The sequence below is a fragment of the Rutilus rutilus genome (genome assembly GCF_951802725.1).
Source record: "Rutilus rutilus genome assembly, chromosome: 16".
Taxonomy (NCBI): domain Eukaryota; kingdom Metazoa; phylum Chordata; class Actinopteri; order Cypriniformes; family Leuciscidae; genus Rutilus; species Rutilus rutilus.
The window spans coordinates 7985734-8009193 of NC_140224.1; the positions used below are offsets into that span (position 1 = coordinate 7985734).

Sequence of the window (23460 nt, forward strand, 5' to 3'; positions counted from 1 at the left end):
TCCCTCGCCGTGTCACACAAGGACACGTCCCTTCCACATGACCCCTGTGCGCTGGGAGACGCGCCCCCTCCGGGGGTAATGCGTTTGTGCAAATTTGCCTTTGGGGGTCGTTAGAATAACCGTACGGCAGCGTAATGAGCTTTTGAAACGAGCAATGATGATGACTGTACTGTAACATTTGTCCTTTGCAAGTATACTTAAAACATTATTACTCAAAAAGAAGCGACAGAAAAGCACGGTACCAAAAAAAAACAAAAAAAAACAAAACATGTATCTCTCCCAAAGTACTTGATGACTTGATTTCTGTTTAACTACAAACATTTGGATTGAAATTTAAGAATTAAGTTATTTTCAAAACTTATAGTAAAAATGTTAAGGCAAGAACATTTGTAAGTATTTACAGAGTCAACCTGGTAAAGCCTGACATATGAAATAATAGTCAGAAAAGTCTATTTTTTTCTTAATGGAAGAGTTTATTGAACCTTTTGACAAAATATTTTAATATATAAAAAAAAATTCTCGTTGAGTATCATATTTAATAGATCAGGCTTTTATGGCTCACCTATATGATATATGAGAATATGGAGCTCATACTCAAGGAGTTGGAAAAAATTATTCAGAGGCCCAAACTGAGCAAAAACTGCAATTTGATGCAGTTGCTGATTTTTATATTATCAAAAAATAATAATTTGAGCTTGATCGTAGATAGCTTATGATAATGATAGCTTGTATCGTAAATCAATCAGATATTTTTAAAAGTATAGCAGACCACTTACATATAAATATCAGTTGTCACTCTATATCTCCCAATAATATATCTTAGTAAGAAGATATTTAAATTATATTTTAGTATTTATTGTGGAGGCAGAACACATAAAGGCAATGCAATACAATGATCGTTTAGAGATGAACAAATAAACATTCCTCAAAAGCCTAATGTATCATATTTGATACACATATTTTACATGATTTTAGAAAATGATGTATGGATTCCAGTGTTATTCTTTTTATAAATTGGATATTCACGTATCAAATATGAAACTTTATAGGGTTAAGTACAGTTACAAACAGGGGGTGTTATAGCTCAACGTCATCTACTTCCAGACAGAGAGCAGTTTGGATGTTTAATCTAATTGCCACTGATTATTTACTGTGATGAAGTTCTCTGCATGCAAACAGTTTGACTACGTGTTCTATTCAAAACCATTATCCTTATATTAACGGTTTAACTCCAGGTACTTTCCATTTCATAATGCTTTAGATGTCTGAGATCTCAACGTTCCTGTTTGCAGATTTAAAGCCTTTTCAGAAAACATACCGATTCCTTTTTTTACATGAGAAATGTAATTCTTCAATTTTTTTACATGAGAAATCAATTCTTAAAACATAATACCAGCAATGAAAAACTTGAAACAACTTGTTTTATTAAATAAAACCCATATGATAAAGAGCAAGTTAAATAAGTTGCATACAGTACAAAAGCTATATAACACAACTACATTATAAATATACATCACAGACACTCTGTAGAATTACAGCCATCCATGAAAAGTAGTGCCCTCGTTTTTGCTTTCTTGTATAGACTTATATACACATCTTTTATATAAACAAAATATAAAATATTCAATACATCACAGCTCATCTAAAAAAACATATGTACAAAGCTCATGTTAGTTCAGGACTCATTTCCAGACTAATTTCTGACGTAACTACTGAACTTGGTGGGGAGATTGTCCACAGGGTACACTGTTGGGCCCGTTTTCATTGTCGGGGGTCCGTTAGAAAGAACCCAGTTGCACTGCTGTGTTAGCTCAACTAAAAAGATCTTGAGTAACACTTTGGCGAATTCTTTGCCGACACACATCCTGGAACCGCCTCCGAAGGGGATGTAGTTAAACCTGGAGCCGTCCTCCAGACCTTTGCTCATGAATCTCTCTGGCTGGAACTCATCTTTGTTAGGAAACACCTCGGCGACGTCATGCGTGTCACAGATGCTGTAAATGACATTCCATCCTTTAGGTATCTGGTAACCCTGAAGAGAAAATCAAAGAATTCAGTGTTAAACAAATGGGAGAGTATTTAAATAGAGGACATTTTAAAGCTGTCAACTGTAATATTAAAAATCACCAGTCCTGAAGTTTAACTCACATTCAATTCAAAGGTTTTGAGAGCCACTCTGAAGCCTCCTGGTACAGGAGGGTTGATTCTGAGAGTTTCTTTAATCACACATCCAGTGTACTTCAGTTGTTCCAAAAGCTCCATACTTAAAGAGTTTCCAGGTGAGTAGATGCCCAATTCAACCTGTTGATTAAAAAAAAAAAAAAAGTATGTTAGCCCACACATTGGTTAAGTAATGCAATCAGATTGAGAAGAACTTTTTGGATCATACCTTCTCATGAATCTCCTCTCTAACTTTCTGCACCACCTCTGAATTCAGACCGAGGAACATCACCAGTGAGGTTGCAGTGCTGGCGGTGGTCTCGTGACCTCCAAACAGAAGCTCAGTAGCTGCTTCTTTCATTGCCTGAGGAAAAATAAAACACTTCATTAATGATGTTTGCAGACTGGATCCTACGTCACTTTTGAGCATAAAACAATATCTGGCTATGTCTAATGGGAAATAATTACCTGCAGACTGAAGGGCTCTTCACTTCTCCTGCTGTTCTCAATCAACAGCTGAAGAGCATCTTTGTGTTTTTGCTCATTTTCATTGTCATCGTCTTGAATTTTCTTCCTGATGTTCTCCTCAATTTTGGAATGAATGAAATTGCGCGCTCTCAAACCCTGCCAAACAAATTACAGATTGTTATTACATGAAATTTATTTCACATACTAAAATGCATGTTTAGACTGTTATTATACAATAGCTTACCCTGTACAAGCCACTGAAGGGAACATCAATAGGCAAGGAGAACAAGTTTTTGATCATCTCCTCAAAAGCTTCCACCAGTTCCTGCTCGTCCGTCTTGATTTGCTCCGGCTCGAAACCAAGCAGGATTCTCATGGCTATACGGAACATGAGGCGTTTCATCTCCGGGTAAACCAGCACACATGCATCTCTTTGCAGCCAGTCTTGTATGGCACTCTTCACCTCCTGCTGGATCACTGGGATGTAGTGCTCTAGAGCATCTCTTGAGAAGGCTCTCATAATGGCCTAAACAGGACATTAAAAATTTTAAATAAATCAATGCATCATTTTTCTTTCTTTTCAATACAAAGATTGAGGTTTAAGAAAAAAAAAAAATAATTGCAGAGCTTCTAGGCTCCTTTTTGATGATGGCTTAAATATTCTATATTATTTAAACAAGGAGTATTGAATACATCAAGTTCCTCAAAACCTTTCAAATATAGCAGAGTTCTTGCATGAGTTTGATCTCATCAGTTCCCCAGAGAACAGTGTAGTAGAAAGATTTTATGTAAAGTACTTCCAATATTAATACAATTTAAAGCACTGATTAACATCCTTACCTTTTTCTTGTTTTTGTGTTGAGTGCCATGAACATTGGAGAGGGTGTCAGAACCCAGTATAGTTCTCACTGATGCTGGCCACTGAACAGAGACCAGCTTGTGTTCGCCCAGCAGAATCTGCCTCACGTTCTCAGCTCCCATCACCCTGACAGTCGGGTTCCCAAAGAGGTGCGTTTTGTAGATGCATCCGTATTTCTGGCGTTTCATCCGGAGGAACTTCCTTCTCTGTAAAAGGACAACGTGTTATTGGCACAAAGATTCCAAACGCATGTTTTGATCCACATGTATCCGATATTAAACACAACAAAACATCTGTGAGCATCGCATTTACCAATTAAGTACAATCAGCTGAACTTGTGCAAATTGCAATAAAAGTGCACGCGTACCTGGAGGATCAGCTGGAGCGTTTCTCCAATGAAGGGTAAGCCCATTGTACCTGGCGGCAGTGGTCTACCACAGCTCGGATCGACCCGTCGAATCAATAACATCTCCCACAACTTAACCGCGGCGAGAAAGAGCAAAACGGGAAGCACGATGGTGCAGAGAAAGGTGACTATGAGAGTGTACAGACCCATGGTGAAGCGCGCAACAATCGCAAAAGAGCTTCTGGAGAGGAGACGCGTCTTTACGCGCAGACTGAGAGCGTTCTCGCTTGTGCGCCCTTATATATCTATTGCGCGCAGGTCTCCTCCTGTTACCTTCCTCAGATAAATTAGTTCACACAAAGTTCATCTTTAATTGTGGTGTCATCTCGCCCCGCCCACAGGGCAGAAGCTGCTCCAAACTCTGAACCATTTGTTATAGGCGCATTTTAATACCACCTCCCGTAGAAGGCAGACAATCCTGAGATTTCACTTTGAAAAGGTGTTAATTCCCCCGACACAAAAGGAAGCATCCGAGGCTCTTTTGTTGCCAATATTCCCGTCGTTTACACTCATTACTCTGGGCTTGTGTGCCATCAGAAATGCCGCAGAGGATTTAATTGAGGAGCTTAAACTGTGAAGCTCTACTTTTACATTTTAAATCCCTTAAATGGCCCTCTTTTTGTCTTTCTTTGGCGTGGGGGCCCTTAATAGGCCATTACACAGGTTAGACAGCTTACCTGTAAAGTTAAATTAAAACATTTAATCACTGGGATTTAAAAAAAAAAAAAGTATATATATATAAAAAATTAAGAATATTTATATTAGTGACATTTCTACCCAAAAATATGTCCTGTTTCTAATAATATAAACATGTACAGTTGATTTGCCTAAAAAAAACATTGATACAGAGCTGATTCAGGTCGTTATTCTCTGGTATTTGCTGCTAGATCTGATAACAATATCAGTATACATGGCAATATAATCATGTACTTCTGTCTGTTTATCTAGACATCACTCAGATCAGTGTTTGAAATAAGTTATGACAGATATATGTGTTGTCAGTACTGTGGTGAACTGGATCTGATCTCATATTAGACTTTAACCTGGAACAGTGCCATAGATGTTATGCTGTTTTCATGTGGAGCAGAGTGTGCAGTAATATCATAAATATGAACATTGTCTCATTGCGGGTTCAAACCCGGGTCAGCTTAAAAAGTGACGGAGCAGAGCAAGGTTACGGTACATGAAGAGCAAACACCCACAGCAGTCTGAATTACTGTTTTTACGACAGCCATAACGTGGAAAAAACAAGCTGGGAAGGCAGTCAATTAAAGAGACAGGATGGCTCCAAATTTTTCCCTCTCTTCATTCTTTGATGTGTGTCTGCCCTGCATTTCACCTTTCATCCTGTGTGATGGGATGGGGAAAACTCACGCATGACATATCTATGTTAAGCCGGTATTTTAGGTATGTGTCTATGTAAGCAACTCATTCATATGTTACCCCATTACACGACCGTTGCCATATTTATTCTTCGACATGACCCGACCGTGCCAAATGCCCTAAGCGAACCTTCAAACTTGGCCTTATTTGTGAATTTGTGCAATTATGAGTCCTGTTTTCCCTCGTAAGAGTCGTAGAAGTGTGTGAAATGCTTTGATGAACCTAATAAACTCTTTCAACCGGCGCCAAGAGCAATGCAACCTGAAGTTCAAGGATAGTTCCCTAAAGAAAGCTTGTATAAATTCTTCCTATAGCTTCTTTCTATTACAATTATATTCTATATACAAACTGTGATATACTCTAAAGTGCTGTACTTTAACCCATTTAATCCACTGGTAACATTTGTTACCAAACTTTACCATCGAGTTTGAAAATGGATTTTATATGAATTTATAAATCTGTTTAATTCCATTTTTGCCCTCGGGAAGAAGATGTGATATATGTCATAGATCCATAAATGTATGCATATCCTGTGTCCTGGTAAACCTGGTAAACTCTACATTATGGGGACAAAATGTCATTTTCAGGTCCCCATGAGGAAAACAGCTTATAAATCATACTAAGTGATTCTTTTTTGAAAATGTAAAAACGCAGAAGGTTTTGTGTGATGGGTAGGTTTAGGGGTTGGGTTAGTGTAAGGGGATATAATATACAGTTTGTACAGTATGAAAATCATTATGTCTATGGAAAGTCCCCATAAAACATGAAAACACAACGTGTGTGTGTGTGGCGCCCTGGTATTCCCTACGTTATGGGGACCAAATGTCCCAATACAATTACAAGCTGTAATACCAGTAAATGTTCACCTTGTGGGGACAATGTTTTGGTCCCCATGAGGAAATTAGCTTACAAATCATACAGAATTCTCTATTTTGAAAATCTAAAATAGCATAAAGTGTCCTGTGATGGGTAGGTTTAGGGGTAGGGTTAGTGTAGGGGGAAAGACTATACAGTTAGTACATTATAAAAACCATTACATCTAACCATTACAGTCCCCACAAAACATGAAAACCCAGCATGTGTGTGTGTGTGTGTGTGTGTGTGTGTGTGTGTGTGTGTGTGTGTGTGTGTGTGTGTGTGTGTGTGTGTGTGTGTAAAAATCTGCAATTGGTTTCATTGAGCTATCCAAAGACCCAAATAGACTTTGATGACAAATAATGTCATCAAAATGTTTTTTTATGTTACACAATATTCAACTTTTTTTTCTTCTTCTTTTTTTTTTTTTACGTCAGTTTAATTCAAGTGATTGCACTTAAAAATGTAAGGAAACTATTTTTTTTTACAGCGCATGTGATATAGTTGGAAACACTTGGGATTATGAACTATCTAATAGTCCTGATTTTACATGCCAAATGTTCTATTCTTTAACATTTTAGTCTAAAAAAATCACTTTCATTTTGCATTCAGATGTTTTCAATATAAACTGAAGCTAAATCACACAGTATAAGTTTTCATTACTAAAAAGACTCCAAAGGGAGTTGCCTCAATGCTTTTCCCCCCTCTATTTATTTCTCATTTCGTTGTTTATTCAGCCATCTTGAGAGTAATCTGAGTCATCGCTATCGATACGTGTCTCGTATGAGCTGTAATCTTCAACACTGAGTGTGTGTTGATCTCAGTGCTCCTTCCCGGGTGCTGGTGACCCGCCGGTGACCCTGCAGCGCGGACCCTGACATCTCTGTGAACTCTGGCCACAAAGCTCGCCAAGTTCACTGTCCATCAAATAACGAGATATGCAGCCTGAGCAGCAGTAATTATCCACACTGCCATCTATTCTGTGCTGTCCGTCACAAAAATCAAATCAAGGGCATCATTAAAGCCACTTACAGTAATGTTCTAATTGGGTCAAGAGATAAACAGCCTTTCACTGGTGTGCGAGAGAGAGTTTTAATTGGAGCCTTGGATGTTGGTCGTCGCCTTTATCACAGTTTCTTCATCACAGAGGTCCGCCGCCTATATTTAGCACAAGGAATAGGCCGTTTTAAAAAATGGTGGTGAAAACGAGTCTGCAAATTATATAACGATTTTAAGAAGGGGAAGAATTTTGTAAATTAATTTCTGACAGGAATTTTCGGGGCACAAGATGTGGGTTCGTAACGAATGAACATTAACTATTCGTATTTTGTTAAACGCCAACCATTTGAAATATGTTTTAAACAAAACACTTTTGTGCGCCCTGACTTGTAATTTAACTTTTGTGTTGACTAAAAATGTTGGCTGCATGTAAGCAAAAAGTAGTACCAAGCCTTTAAGGGAAAGTTCACCCAAAAAGTAACATTCTGTCATAATTTTACTCACCCTCAAGTTTTTCCAAACCTGTATGAGTTTCTTTCTTCAGCTGAACACAACAGAAGATATTTTGAAGAATATGGGGCACGTATGGTACCATTTTTACCAAATGGTACCATTTTTATTTGTTCTCCCCATACTATGGAAGTCAGTGGTGCCCCACAACTGTTTGGCTACAAACATTCTTCTAAATACCTTCTTTTGTCTTCAACAGACATACTCATACAGGTTTGGAACAACTTGAGGTTGTGATTTGAGGTTTAAATGATGACAGAATTGTACTTTTTGGGTGAACTATCCCTTTAACAAATGGCGTCAGATTCCTCCATCCCCACATAATTCGGACCGTGATGAAAATGAATCGTTTTCTATATGTACGCTCGGTCGAAATTACTTTATATAGCCTACCCTAAATCATATAAAATTATTCATAGTCAGCTATTTCCGAGTATATGATAGGCTACAACCGGCATTTCTCTACATTGGATGACGTGTACGCATCCTGCTGGAGCTACTGTTTTTTTTTTTTTTTTTTTTCGTTTTTTTTTTCTGGAGCTACTGGTTGTTGTTGTTGTTGTTGTTGTTTCCCCGCATAAAATGACTCGCATTAGTGACACGTGGCACAGCATAGGTAGTGAATTTGTCTTTGATTTATGAGTTTACATGACATATAGACCAGCGAACGCTGTTTGAACCGTGAGCACCGCAGGAGGGGGTCACGAGAGCACAGCCAAACAGTTCACTAAAGGGTCAGACTGAAGACTGACTTTAAGCTAACCTCCAGCCTCTGGAGCCTCATTCTGTCTTTTATTTGCATTTAAAAATACTGCTGCTATTAAAGGCTCTTTCCCTGCCAAACAAAACAAAACGATTAGATGGCAGAATATATAAAACGTTCTTAACTGTGTCACCAATGGGCGAAAAGAACTTATATGGGAATTCCTGTTCTGCAGTGGCTTTGAATGCTCTTGCTTTTGTATAAAATAAGAATGTCACTGAGGTGTAATTTAAAGAATTATTTCTATGAAAGAGTATAGCGGATTAAAATGCTCCTGACAAGATTATAGGCACTTAAAAATGTAATTATATTAGCTATACCTTGATCAATTATAAAATGGGCTGAGCTGAAGCTAGCCTTGCTCATTGCTCAGTGAGAGAGTTTACTTTAGGTGTGTCAACTTGAAGTTCATTTTGATCATTTTTATTTAAGTTTAAGCATGACCAACTTATGTAATAGTGTTGTAAACAGTCCCTGTTTCACATGTACATACTATGTACTTATTATAGTAATGACACTATAACTACTAACCCTGAACATACCCCTAAACCTAACCTTAACCCATGTATTACCTTAGGCTACATTACTCAGTACTTTTTTTTTTATGACTGATGAAGGTCGTGAGCCCGAAACATTGCTAATAAAATGTTGATACTGATATTGTGCGGGAGTTCCTTGTTTTTTTTCTAAGGCATGTTAATAAAAGCAATTTAAATGTCCTAATTGAACTAAAGTTTTAATCTGAGCCCTGTTTGTGAAACCAGGCCTATATACTGTAAAAAGTGATAAATTGAAGTAACTTAAAAAAGTGAAGAAACCCGTTGCCTTAAAATTATTAGGCTAAATGTTATAAACTAGATGCGTAAATGAAAAATTGGAATTGTCAAGTTCACATACCTTCATTTTTTTTTCAATTACACAGTTTATTTACTTAATATTAAGGCAAGTTAAGTTAAGTCAACTGATCACTTTTTACAGTGTACGTAATATTTTATTTTATATTACAAATAGGCTATAGCTTTATTGTCTGGGTGAGTGACAAGGGTACAACAATAAAACATCTAAATATAAAGGCACTTGAAAAGTAACGAAAATACAGGATGAGGGCATGGAAAAAAGTTTTCAAGTCACTTATATGGGAACTTTCATACATCAAAAATGAAAAATTGACAGCTGAAATAATCCTAAACCTAAATAAAAACACCCAAAGTTGTTGATGAAATACCCTAAACCATTTTTATAATGCACTGCTCAACAAGCTATTATTTTCTAGTGTAGACTACTGAATAAAGCAAAGATGCATGAGATGCTGAGAGGAGGACACTTTTCGGGACAGTCATCTCAATGGCTAAAAGTGTCCCAATCCCCCTGAATTCACGCTACCTATCAGAGCCAGTGCAGCATCTCTCCACTGAGCGGCCAGCCCACAGAGCCCCTGGGGAAGGGCAGACGGCTCGAGTGAGTCCCGTGCGATGGTCCAGCCCAGGGCCCAGAGCTGCCGGTGTTGTGCTGAATTCCGACCCCCGCCCCATTATTACCCCCGAGTCCCCAGTAGGTTTAGGATTAGGGGTGGGGTTAGGATTAGGCAACCATAGTGGCTTCAATGAGGGGGTTAATCATTTGTATATATATATATATTACTTCAAATGCATTCTTCTAAAACAAATCAATTAATAAAATAAATATAAAATTGTAATATAATAATTCACAGTAAGTTAAAATACACTTTATATATATATATACACACACACACACACATATTTATTTGACAGAGCGACAAGACTGTGGTTAAGATATTAAGCAGCAAAAAAAATGGATCAAATGTATTTTTGTGATAATATTTTATTAAAGCACACAAATAAAAATGAGTGGGCTTTGAAAACAACTGAAGTCACTTGGGTTTGTGTGACTCCAGGTAATGCCAGAGAGAGATTTATGGATATTGTGATTCTGTCTGCCTTATTGAAATGTTGAATATCAGGGTGACACTTTATAATAACTTTCATTAACAAACATTATATAATGCTCAACGGATCATTGGTCAATGTACATTCAAAGTCTTGAAACCATGATTCATCTGTTTTGATATTTCAATATTATGGAACTACTGATTTGGTAAGGAAGTCTTTTAAATTATGAGAGTTATTTTAAAGCGAAACCAATATTAGTGTTGTTACAGCCATGAAATGGAAATATGGAAACACTCTCAGAGCTAATGACAAATGTTTTATCTTTACATTCCACCCCCCAATTTTAACAAAATATTGTGGTATATACAATGGTACTCTAAATACATAAGCATACAGTTGCTTTTTAAAACTTAAATAATTTTCAGTGCAAAATGCATGTTAAAAATAAATTTTAAGAAACAAAATAAGTGGATAACGAAATATTGTGATTTATTTTTTTCCAATGCAACTTTGCACAGAGTCTGTAGCTGGACCAATTATTGCTTATTTATTTTCACCTTAAAATGAGATTGTAAAGCATTTGAACCCAAAGCTTTCTATTCACCCTGAGAAAATTAAAATTAAATAGAATTCTGTGGCGCATCTGTACATCATCATTCAGTGAAATGTAGCTGACGAGTTTAGATTCTTTTACATGAAGTGCTTGTTGTGCGCACAAGTTTGAACAAAGTCTGCCAATTTAAAAAGAAAAAAAATGAAGCATTCTCATGCAAACGTTTTTTTTTTTTTATCATTTATAAGTCACCTAATCCGAGTCAAATTCAACTCAAGGCAAACAGATGGGAAGCATGATTCCATTGCAGTGTTAAATACATTTAAAAATATTTACAATAAAAACTTCATCCTTGTTACACTAGGGAGAATTTCATACAGGTTGCAATATGACCATCAGCATCAGCAGTCACACACACCTCCGCTCTCTCAAGTGTAGTGTTACAGTCATTGCACTTTCACAACGTACAAAACATAATTCTCAACCTTTAAAAATACATTACAAAAAAATTACTGCATAACTTCTGTTTTTTTTCTCTTCATCAATTTACATTATTAGCCTACAGTGGTGAATATTTTGGCAGAAGACATGGAGGATGCAGTCAAAATATACCACAGTACTTTGAGAGTTGTTACCTTACAGCGACTTAAAAAAAGGGCCAAAGCAAGAAGAATAATATAGTTTATAAGTTACGTTGTCAAAACCAGCCCAGTGTTTGGAGTTCATGTGAACGACTCTAGGAATGCTGGGACATTCCATTCACCAGACTTCTCAGCTGCTTCACCACCGTCTCGATCAATTTCTGCTTGTCACGGTCGTTCTTTCTGAACTGGGAGAAGATGTTGTTCTTTTTACTTGTGTCTTTCATCCTAGAAAAGCAATATGAGACGAAAATATAACAGTTTATAACAGCATTCGAGCTTATGATGAAGACGTACACATATACATACACAGAGTATCTCACAAAAGGGAGTACACCCCTCACATTTCAGCAAACATTGTAGTACGTCTTCTGAAGGGACAACACTATAGAAATGAAACTTGGATATATTTTAGAGTAGTCAATGTGCTGCTTGTATAGTAGTACAGATTTACTGTCCTCTGAAAATAACTCAACATATAGCCATTATTGTCAAAATAGCTGACAACAAAAGTGAGTACACCCTAAGTGAACATGTCAAAACTGTGTCCAAAGTGGCAATATGTTGTGTGAGCACCATTGTTATCTAGCACTGTCTTAATCCTCCTGGGCATGGAGTTCACCAGAGCTGCACAGGTTGTTGCTGGGACCCTCTTCCACTCCTCCATAATGACATCATGGAGCTGCTGGATGTTAGACACATGGCACTTCTTCACCTTCCGCTTGAGGACGCCCCACAGGTGCTCAATAGGGTTCAGGTCTGAAGGCATACTTGGACACTCCATCACCTTCACCTTCAGCTTCCTCAGCATGGCAGTTGTCATCTTGGCGGTGTGTTTGGAGTCGTTATCATGCCGATTGGCCCAGTTTCTGAAGGGAGGGCATCATGTTCTGCTTCAAAATGTCACAGTACATGTTTGAATCCATGTTTCCCTCAATGAAGCGCAGCTCCCCAATACCAGCAGCACTCATGCAGCCCCAGACCATGATGCTACCACCACCATGCTTGACTGTAGGCAATACACAGTTTTCTTGGTACTCCTCACCAGCGCGTCGCTTCTGAGCCAAACAAGTTTATCTTAGTCTCATCAGACCACAGGACATGGTTCCAGTAATTCATGGACTGTTTGCGGGCTTTCTTGTGAGCCAGCTTCAGAAGAGGCCTCCTTCTGGGCAATGGCCATGCAAACCGACTTCTTGTAGTGTGCGGCGTATGGTCTGAGCACTGACAAGCAGAGCTGACCAGCTCTAAAGCAATGCTAGCAGGACTCATGCCTCTGTTTTTTTTTTAAGCCAGAGTCTGCACCTGACGCACAGCAGGAGGACCTGACTTCTTTGATTGACCCTTGCGAGGCCTGTCCGAGTGGAACCCGTCTTGGAAAACCTCTGTATGACCCTGGCCTGCACTGTAACTCAGTTTCAGGGTGTTAACAATCTTCTTATAGCCTAGGTCAACTTTGTGGAGAGCAACAATTCTAATTCTCAAATCCTTTTTTTTTTGCCATGAGGTGCCATGTTGAACATCCAGTGGTCAGTATGAGAGAATTGTACTCAAAGCATAAATTTTAACTGCTCTAATACAAGTTACACAAATTTGTATGGTCCTGTCAAGCAGACAAACCATGAACATGATGAATAGGACATGTGGCTTTGCATGGTTAAACGACGTACAGCTATTATCACTTAGGGTGTACTAACTTTTGTTGCCAGCTATTTTGACTAATGGCTGTATGTTGAGTTATTTTCAGAGGACAGTAAATATATACTTCTAAACAAGCAGCACACTGACTACTCTAAAATATATTCAAGTTTAATTTCTATAGTATTGTCCCTTGAGTAGATATACTAAAATGTTTGCTGAAATGTGAGGGGAGTACTCACTTTCATGAGATACTGTGTATATATATATACATACATGCAGTCATATGTAAATGATAAAAAAAAATCCTGAGTAAATGCATGTTTTGCGATATATATGCTACATCAAATGCTGAATATTCAGAGCGGTTAGAATCATTAGTAATGATTTAGTTAAGATATGGTGATGCATGACTTATGTATCATGATATGTGATTTATTCATATTATATTATTATTCAGCCACTCTGTACAGTATGTATGCTGAAATGGGTGTGGGATGAATAAATGATGGTGAAATAAATGATTTTTATTCTAAGAATGATATTCATGCAGCATTTCACATTTCTATGGAGAGAGAGAGAGAGAAATCCATGTTGGATCTACGTACCCCCTGTTGACTCTGGCATTGGTTAGTAAAAAAGAAAGAAAGAAAGAAAGAAAGAAAGAAGACGAAGATTATATTTTAGATTGAAAGGACAAAGCAGAGCTCCCATTGTTCAGATCACTGCATCTTTTGTTCACTGATGTATGAGGTTCTGTTCCAAAACTAGTGAGCTGCCAGCTGCCTTCTAAGGGTGTGTTCACACTTGGCATGTTCGGTTCTTTTAAAACAAACTCTGGTGTGATTGCTCTGTTAGTGAGGTTCATTTGAATAAATGTGAACGCTGCAATCCGAACCCTGGTGTGCAACAAATAAGTGGACCAAGACCCATCTTTTCAGTTCTAAGCGATGCGGTTTGGATGCGGTTTGACTGAAATATGAACGCAACATGGACCAAATACAGGATGTGATGTCACAAGATGCGACCCAAAAAGGACGAGCGCATTTAGTCCAGCAGTTCCGTAGCAAAATATGCCATAAAAGCCATTTTTTCGAACCAGAACTAAATGTATAATTTTCATAGGTGGAGGGTGAACCAAATCCAGGATAAAGCTAAGGAGATGTGCTTTTCCTTTAAAAACACAAATAACAGATTTCCATGTCCAAGTTACATGTCACCGCACAACCTACACATCCCAGCATAAAGGCTCCTGATATCTTTTTTGGTTTGGATCAAAAGAACCAAGAGAAGTGAACTACAAGTGTGAACACACCCTATGGCAGCATGATAACCATAATGGTTATGTGGAGTTTGATTTTAGCATTTCTTCACTGAGCTGAAGGAAAGAGTAGAAAACAATACGTACTTCTCCAAAAGTGCAAGTGCAGTGGAGGGGTTAACCCGCAGGTACTTTGAGGTGGGTTGTCCGTAGTCTGCAAGGTACGTGGACCAATCCCACACCATAAACAGATCTAGAAGCTTCAACACAGGAAACAGATGGTCCATATTAGCAATGATTAAAAAAAAAAAATCAACAACAGAGTCAAGAACAGAACTTAGTGTGAACCAATAGAATAGGTTGTAAAATAATACTGAAGATGAATAAATGTCATTTGCATTTGTTTTCATTAAGCATATTAATAATCATGGCTGCCACACATTATGACCAATGAATTTATAAAATTATTAATTATTTTATAGAGATTGCATAGAGAATTCAAGCCTGATCACAAGAAACTAACAATATTAGAAGTGCACTATAAAAAAGTCTATTATTTTGTGTTTTCTGAATAAGAATACTCTCTAAACATTTTGCTAACAATTTTGCATGTATTTTTGTTTTGTTAAGTATTACATATTTGATATGTCAGGTTTAGGATCATATAGTATAATAGGATGAGAATATTGAGTTCATATTTAAGGAAGAAAAGATCACCTCAAACTGAGCAAAAATATGCAATTTGGTGCAGTTGCTGATATTTAAATGGCAAAAAAAGATAGCTATTCTGATAGCTTGTAATATAAATCAATGAAAACTTTCTAACAGTAAAGCAACTATTTACATAAAATATAAGCTGTCACTCTCCCAATAATGTCTAATTAAGATGATATTCAAATGTGTAGATTTACGATCAAGTTTTAATCGTGGGGGCAAAACATATAAAGCAATGCAATATAGTGATGATTGAGATATTAACAAATAAACGTTCCTAATTTATATGGCCTAATTCCTCATACTTGATACTTACATTTTATTGTTTTTTCTAAAAATAAATCTGTATGGATAATCAATTGGATAATCAGTCCAATAAGTGTTCATCTTGAAATATTACTAACAATATATAGTTATTGTTACATTTACTTTTATTTTTTGATTTTACAGCAAAAAATACAAATGTACAACAAAGTCTTTTACTTGCAAAAAAGTTTTACGTTTTCAGTTGTGAAGTTTCCTAAATTGTTTTTAGTGAAGTCGTCTTTTAAGACAGTGCTTAAAAAAAGAGCCAGAAGTTGTCCAAAGAGAAGTGTGTGAGGTCATTCACTAATGGTGGGGGTTAGTACTAGGGAACTTATTGGGGAGCCGGGAGCACTTTAAATGCAAAAGGAAGAGAAATCCCTCCGTGACCTCTAGATAACCCACAGAGGAGCTAATCCTGGCTCCACGGTGCTCTGGTCAGTGGGCTCCCTGCCACTTTGCAACTCGGATTCAAAGCAAGGCTCTGGACACATTGAACTTAATTTGCTGGAGAAGGGCCAGATCACTCACCTCTATGTATGCAAATCAATATCAATCAATGGGGGACAATTCCTGGATGGCTCGTTCATTATGGAGGGCTGGGAGAGGAGGGTTCAGGGGGCTAATAGCACTTCACACCTACTATGTGGTCCGTATTGAGGAGGTCTGTTTTTCGGACCGTTATTTAGTGCTGTTTGCTGCTCCTGCTGGGCTGTGACAATATTGCTGCTAAACACACTAAGACCCTGTGGAGCATCACGGGCAACAAGACTATCTGCTAGTAAGTGTCAATATATGCAGACCCTGGGCTGGGTGATATAGCTAAATCAATTGAACTTAAACTTTTTTGTAGACGCTTTTGTCCAAGGAGACTTGTACGTCAGTCAAGGTATACGTGATATGAGTTCATGCATTCCCTGGATATCAAACCAAGCTTGGACTGTTATGAATTCGATCTTGATGTTTTTCAGCCTTTTTAGAGTATCCGATAAACAGTGGAATCCCAAAGTCCGGGACCACGCTCAAAATCTGGGATGCAAAATCAAATTTAAAGCTGAAAAATATTCTATCAAAAATTCTATACATTGCTTCTGTGCCCTTCTTTAGTACCATTATAATCCCAGTAAAGTGTATTTCTTCAAAAGATCCCACCACTACAAGCCCAACATGATCTGACACAGTTCACACACAGTGAGTGTGAGAAAAGTTGAAGATAATTAAGGGGGCATTTATTTTTACAGCGATTTTGTAATGATTCAATGTTGTGTTTTGATTGCCAATTGTTGCAAAAAGTACCTAGTTACTGGACTAATAGAACAACTGCTCTATTGTTACACTACTAAAAAAGAGCAGCGTCGCTACTTTTAGTTACTTATTCGTGACGCCGGTGAAAGTGAAGAACACTAGGCCTGTTCAAAAATGTGCCTTAAGACATTTCAGTCCCTGTTAAGTGATGTGAACAAGTGAATTTTTTACCAGTATTAGCATAAGCATCTGCAGCCCTGCACAGTATCACCTTACAGACAACAAGGACTTAAGGAAATGTTTAAAACATGACAGAGTAAACACGAGTCTCCATTAGCCGCCGCGTGATTGGCAGGGACACTGTGACCTCTCTATTCGGTGTCGGCACATGCTCAAAGGAAAAAACGTTAGCTACGCCACGCCAGCCTGCGATAAGAGCTCTAGGGCAGATCTGCGTCATATTGTGTGATGGGAAGGTTATCTACGCTGGGGGTTGGGGTGAATAGGTAAATCGCCAGCGCTCTGCTCTCCTTATCTCTGACCCCGTTTGAGCTCCGCTCCGTCCGAATTGGAGCCAGAGCTCACTGAGTGCACTTGAGAGAAGCTGTCAGCAAATCCTCCAAGAAACCAGGCGAGGATCAAAGCGGCGTCATGCTAATGGTAATCGAGAGGTCTTGGCGAGTGGCCGCAGTCGTGACACGCTGAAAGACGCCACTCCGACCAGAGCGTGGGATGCAGATAAAACCAGAGCTGCGCGTTTCTTCATTTCCCATGAACAGGTGGTATAATATGTGATTCACAGTGAGGTTTGAAACTGAAGGGCATTCTGAAAGGAGGTCTGTTTTTCGGACCGTTATATGAAACATCATATTCACTATGATTGTTTTCAAAGCCTTCAATTTGCACATTGTTTGTAGGACAATGGTGGGCAGGATGTGAAATACATTTTTGTTAAATAAATACAGAAGATAAGGGTGTAACAATATGTCGTGTCACAATATATCACAATTCAAAAATGCAACAATATGTATCGTGGATAGTGACAATCTGTGTTGGGTGTAGTTCACTCAAAATGAAAAATACTGTGTGAGAAAAAAATTCAAGTTTACAGAGTTTCAGAGTCAGTACTACACTAAAGGTATGGTGCGGAGTAAAACCAACCTAGGGTCCTTTGCACCATGACCTCGAGCCAAACACCCCCCATTTATTGAACATTGAACATTATTAAAGTTAGAGCTTATTTAGGGAAATCAGCCGGATGGCTTAGTGCAGGCGCTAATGGATCCAAGGATGTATCTCGTAAATTACCCCACAGAACCTATTTGTTCTACTGTGTAAGTTTGGTACCATTCTGGGCATTATTAGTGGGGTAATTTACGAGATACATCATAGGATACATTAGCGCCTGCACAGCCATTCGGCTGATATCTCTACATAAGCTCAACCAAGGGAAAAAAGGCTTCTGGGGGGGGTGTTTGGCTCGAGGTCATGGTGCAAATGGTGCTAGGTTGAAATTACTCCGAACCACACCTTTAAACTACAATATATAATGTTCAATATAATGTATAATATTGCAATGGGGGAATATTTGTGGGTCCTGATAATGCCAAATGTCTTATGTTACCAGTAAAAAGTGGCCTACATTATTTAAAAAATATCCAGTCAGTAACAGTGCAAGCATATTCGTCTGATATAATTCTGTATTTTCAGCTTCAGAATCATGAATTCTTTTATTCTGGTGTCACTATTGTCCTGTGCAGATTGGGTTACCAGCACCAAGTCCAAGCCTATTAGTTTCCACACCCAATGTAATACCAAATTTAACATTTTAATCAACAGTAAATTTTTTGTTAACATTTTATCATATGTCTTGGAGTCTCGCAATAACATTGTATCGTGATATGCATCTATGTATCGTTACACCCCTGACAGAAGATAAAATCCAAATAGAAAATCATGGAAAATACCAAGATATATTGTATATCACCATTCAGCCAAAATAATACAGAGAAAATATTTTTGGCCCATATCACCCAGTCCTACATGCAGTAGGTCAAGATGTTCTTGACTACTGTGCGTGTGATTTGAAGACACTGGCCTTTAGCTTTCAGAAGCCATATAACCTCAAAAGAGGTATTAGAAATCAGAGGGGATTTTCCAATTAGTAAAGCCACACCCTAATAATACTTCCTTCTGTGACATAGCTTTGTAGAAGAAACCTTGACACGACCTCGGTTTACACCTTAAGCACCTCAGGCCCAGATTAAAAGTTCAAACTCCAAGCAGCACACAAAAACAGGAGCAAACGTTGAAAAAGCATAATGAACCCCACTGCGACTAAGTGATTTCCCCTCCTGAAGGTAAGAGTGTTCAGGTTGGAATAATCCATTAGTGCCTGTTAATGCTGTACATTCTCCACCCTTCCCCTCAGCTCCACTCAAAAGGACTGTTGATCAAGAATAGTCATGTCTGCAGAGAGGTCTGTACCTGTCGGAGGTCAATGAAGGCCAACTGCAGCGTGTCGCCCTGGAATCCTGGCACGGGCTCTGAACTGGCAAACACTGCAAGTGGAATACAAAAATAGTTCATATTAATTTGGGTTATTTAAACAGTTGGAGCACATCATGTAAATATCAAATCAAACTCTTGAACAATGTTTACAAAGCATTATTATTTCTCTAAAATGTTAACCATATGGCTAAAAAAAGCCAACATACTGATCTACTATTTAAACGTCTTCTAGTTGTTATTACTTCATCTATTTGTAATTGATCAGACTTCAGGTTTTCCAATTGAAGATTGGATTGATTTCCGATTGAATGATGATACATTTTTGGAAAACCATGGATGGATGGACGGATGGACAGATGGATGGATGGAAACTTTGATGTTGATTCAAAAAGATAGTTAGTCAGTCAGTTAGATTTGATCAACTGGTTTTGGAAAACCATAATTCTTCAATATTAGTTAGTTAGTTGGTTTGTTTGTTTGTTATCTTTGATCATCTGTTTGGGAAAACCATGGATGATCAAAAACAGATGATCAAAGATAAAAAACGAACTAACCAACTAACCATCTAACTAACTAACCATCTAACTAACTAACCAACTAACTAACCAACCAACTAACCAACCAACCAACTAACCAACTAACTAACATTACATATACAAATATGGTTTACCAGTTGATCAAAACTGACTATCTTTTTGAACCAACATCAAAGTTTGTTTAAAGGCTTTACTATCTAGTTTTTTTATGCAATTAAAATTATATGAGAAAAAAGACAACCGAGCAAAACTAGCACAACTATGTTGAAGATCTGTCAATTATTCAGATTAGACGAGAACTTCTGCAAGAGTCTCTGACCACTGAATGCTGGATCAACAATCAAATTATGAGATGAACAGTTCAGACAGTGATCGGCACAGGTACACAGCTAGCATAGATAATTTCCTCAGAAGCTTTTATGGTAACATATAAACAGACCCACTATGATTAATCAATAGTCAATCATTGTATGTTCATATGCACTTGAGCTTCAGTAAGTTTTTGCATAGTTGAGCTGCAGTCTTCACCTGTATATCCAAGTATACATGATGCAAAACTGTGCAAAATCATGCTCAAGAGGACCCAGGTTTGAGTCTGATTTAGGTCATCTCAAAACTCAAGTCACCTCTCTGTTCCTCTACTTTCCTGTCAACTATCCACTGAGTCACTATATAGTAAAATAAATTTAAAAAAAAAATCAAACAAATCAGACTGTACACTCACAACATGGGAAAAGTATTTCTGTAGGTGCATCTTAACTCTTGTGCTTTGACTAGTGTAAGATGAACTGCCGCTAATGGGACGAACACCATTCAGACCTTAGAGAAGGGTCAGGCGATCCCTGGCGTACCTGTGCAGTTGAACCCTCACAAACTCTACTTCACCCTGAGACATCTGTGACCCGAGGCCACAGGTACGAGCACGCACACACCGCCTTTTCACTTCAGCTGACAGTGATGTAGCGTGACTGAAACCTTAAATGGTCGAAGAGCAGAAGATGCGATGCTAGAACCAAAGAGCTGTCTACATATTAACATTATTGATGAACACTTTGCTCTGACATCTCTATTGTGCCATTTAGAACTAAAGGCTTATGTGCTTCCCTAGGGAGATATTTAAGAGATGAAACCTCAACAAGATCAGGTTCTACATTTCACAAAAAAATTGAGAATACCATAGAGACTTTGGACTTGGGACAGTGTCATTTTAACCCCTTAACGCCCACTGTCGCGAATTTGCAACAAACCCCTTCCATTCAGACTGCAGGCGAGATAGCGTGTGTTTTCCCCCAATGCCTGTTTGTGCACATTCGATACATACCTAGGAACATTTTGCACGCACTGGTTTATCGTAGGAGCGGTCGGAGTGGGAACTACATCCGGTTCACCGAAGCTAATATTTTGTTTTGCAAAATCCGCATATCAAGTGCGCAAATGTGGAGAAATTTCCCAAAATGAGTTAAGTTGTGCTAAGATAAAAATATGTACCAGCTTATTGATTGCTTCTATAGCTATGTTATTCATATAGACTTCATGTGACGAATATTTTTTACGTACTTTGTAGATTTCTGTTTGTAGCAAATTTGCGACATTGGGCCATAACGGCTGGATTGGGCTAATGGCTACATATTATAATAATGCTGTATTTAGATGGTTTCAGCCAAAAAAAAGTATTTTTTTTTCCCCACAAAAAATAGCATGTTAGGATATAACACTATAAGAATATATAATGTATGCACTGGAGAAACAAGGAAAGAGTTAAACAGAGTGTAACATGGAATGTATAAAAACTACTGTCAATGTTAGGGAGTAGGAGAGTGTTTTGTTTCTTGCTGTTGTCAAGATTCATTAATTTGTCAAAGTTTATAAGTATAAAGTTTATAAGTTCTAACAACTTTGTGCCATGAATAAAATCTACATTCCTGAGATGGGAAAATGTGTTTTATTAATTTTTCCATTTTGTAAAAAAATACCCTAAATGCCCACTGTCGCAAATTTGCAACATACCAAAATTACCCTAAATGCCTGTTGTCGCAAATTTGCAACATACCAAAATTTCTATTTATTTGTTGTGCAAAAGTGAAATTGATAATCTCAACATTATTTACCATCTACTTAAAGTCAAAAACACACAGAATTTTTTTTTTTATATACAGCTTTATAAATTCAGGCGTTAAGGGGTTAAGGTCAACCCCACTAGTGGTCGAGTGTACTCAAAATTGATTCAAAAATTTAAATATTTGTAATATATAAATATGAATTTACGTTACAAAATAGCCTATGGTCTTATTCTCACCAAGGCTGCAATTTAATGGATAAAAAAAATTGAAATATTGAGAAATAGTTTCAACTAGGGCTGTAGTCAAGACCACCTTTGTCGAGTCCAAGACAAGTCCAAGACCAGGACTAGTCGAGTCCAAGTCAAGACCGAGTCCAAAGAGGTTCGAGTCCGAGTCAAGACCGAGTCCAAAAAGGTTCGAGTCCGAGTCAAGACCGAGTCCAGGACAGGAAAAAAAAAAGTCTGCTAAAAAAATATAGGCTATAGCCTATAGAAATTAAATCACTATGAAATAATTAATAATTTTAATTTTATTTAAAATAATTGACAAATTCAAAGAACAAAAAAAATAAAAAAATAAAATAAAAATTATATAGGCCGGAGCACACACATTCGTTTCGACTGTCTGATCAGCCTCACATTCTGTTCCTGTCAATCACGCGATGTCAACCAATTAAACTGCATGAGGGAAGGCCGAGCCAACTCACAGACACACACACACACACACACAAGAGATGCGGATAAACCGCGGATCGGGCGGATGACGTGACGAAAAATAATATTTTAATTAAATTCAGGCGGGTGGCGGCTGAAGCAATCAAATGAAAAAAGTTTGCCACTAAGCAAACCTGCAAGTTATGAGCTGGGTTATTTTGTTTCGATATTAGCTATATTTTAAAACAGCCAGTCATTGGAGCCTAACGTTACCACTCGTGGAATAGGCAAAGTAAGAAAGGTAAGAAAAAAAGTCGGAAACCTTTGCCCATTAATTAGATGTGCAAGGCAAGCAGGCTAGTTTTCGGGGTGTTATGGACAATCAAAAATGTGAATATTCACGTTGCACTAGCGGTGGACTTTCAGCGAGTTTATTTAAACATTTATTTTTTAAAGAGCCGTTTGTGAGTCAAAAGAGCCGGCTCTTTTCAGTGAGCTGATCAAACGAGCCCGTTCACGAAAAAGAGCCGGCTCTTTTCAGTGAGCTTAGTGAAACGAGCCGGCTCACGAAAAAGACCCGAAATGCCCATAGTTATTAAGTGGCCAGTGTTTCACTTTCCCTCCAATAATATTTTGTTTTAATATCGCGGCGACGTATGTGGGATTACTGGGAACATAATAAAGACTCCTGGACTCGTTCGAGACCAAAAGCCATATTTGGCAAGACCAGTGGCCGAGACCGAGACAAGTCCGAGTCCGAATACCAGCGAGTCCGAGACAAGTCCGAGACCATAGAAAAACGAGTACTACAGCCCTAGTTTCAACATTTAAAATAAACGTTTTCTATTTTATTACATTTTACAATAAATGAAAATAAATCTCGCACACCACTCGAACTTGCAGAATCATCAACTGGTTCCCATCAACAGTAGCGAAACGTTGTGTGTTAGTGATTCAGCCAGTTCAAGTGGTGTGCGAGATTTTTTAGTTTACGTTGTACATTTAATCAACTACAGGTTTGGGTGTGCAAGG

At 37.9% G+C, this 23460-nt stretch overlaps 2 protein-coding genes across 5 annotated transcripts in view; both read right to left on the minus strand.

Moving 5' to 3' along the window:
- Positions 1-1332: 1332 nt before the first annotated feature.
- On the minus strand, positions 1333-4299 carry cyp26a1 (cytochrome P450, family 26, subfamily A, polypeptide 1). Its single transcript, XM_084433657.1, has 7 exons — positions 3855-4299; positions 3469-3693; positions 2873-3154; positions 2629-2784; positions 2390-2524; positions 2149-2301; positions 1333-2032 (listed from the first exon to the last, which is right to left on the minus strand). Exons 1-7 carry the CDS (start codon positions 4041-4043, stop codon positions 1694-1696), a joined length of 1479 nt encoding a protein of 492 aa, XP_084289783.1. The 5' UTR covers positions 4044-4299; the 3' UTR covers positions 1333-1693.
- Positions 4300-10234: 5935 nt separating this feature from the next.
- Positions 10235-23460, minus strand: part of exoc6 (exocyst complex component 6) — a 58626-nt gene continuing 45400 nt past the window's right edge. For 2 of the 4 annotated variants that reach the window (XM_084434776.1, XM_084434778.1), the window contains exons 20-22: positions 19156-19229; positions 14554-14666; positions 10235-11735 (exon numbers count right to left, since the gene is read on the minus strand). In XM_084434776.1, the coding sequence (XP_084290902.1) occupies positions 11603-11735; positions 14554-14666; positions 19156-19229 (320 nt within the window). In that variant the 3' untranslated portion in view covers positions 10235-11602. The remainder of the gene's footprint in view (positions 11736-14553; positions 14667-19155; positions 19230-23460) is intronic. The other 2 variants (XM_084434775.1, XM_084434777.1) reach the window with 1 other exon arrangement.

Coding starts and splice junctions, on each gene's coding strand:
- cyp26a1 (XM_084433657.1), bottom strand. CDS start 4,043: ATGGGTCTGTACACTCTCATAGTCACCTTTCTCTGCACCATCGTGCTT. Junction 3,694..3,854: donor CGCTCCAGCTGATCCTCCAG/GTACGCGTGCAC, acceptor GTCCTTTTACAG/AGAAGGAAGTTCCTCCGGAT. Junction 2,525..2,628: donor AAGAGCCCTTCAGTCTGCAG/GTAATTATTTCC, acceptor ATTTTTCCTCAG/GCAATGAAAGAAGCAGCTAC.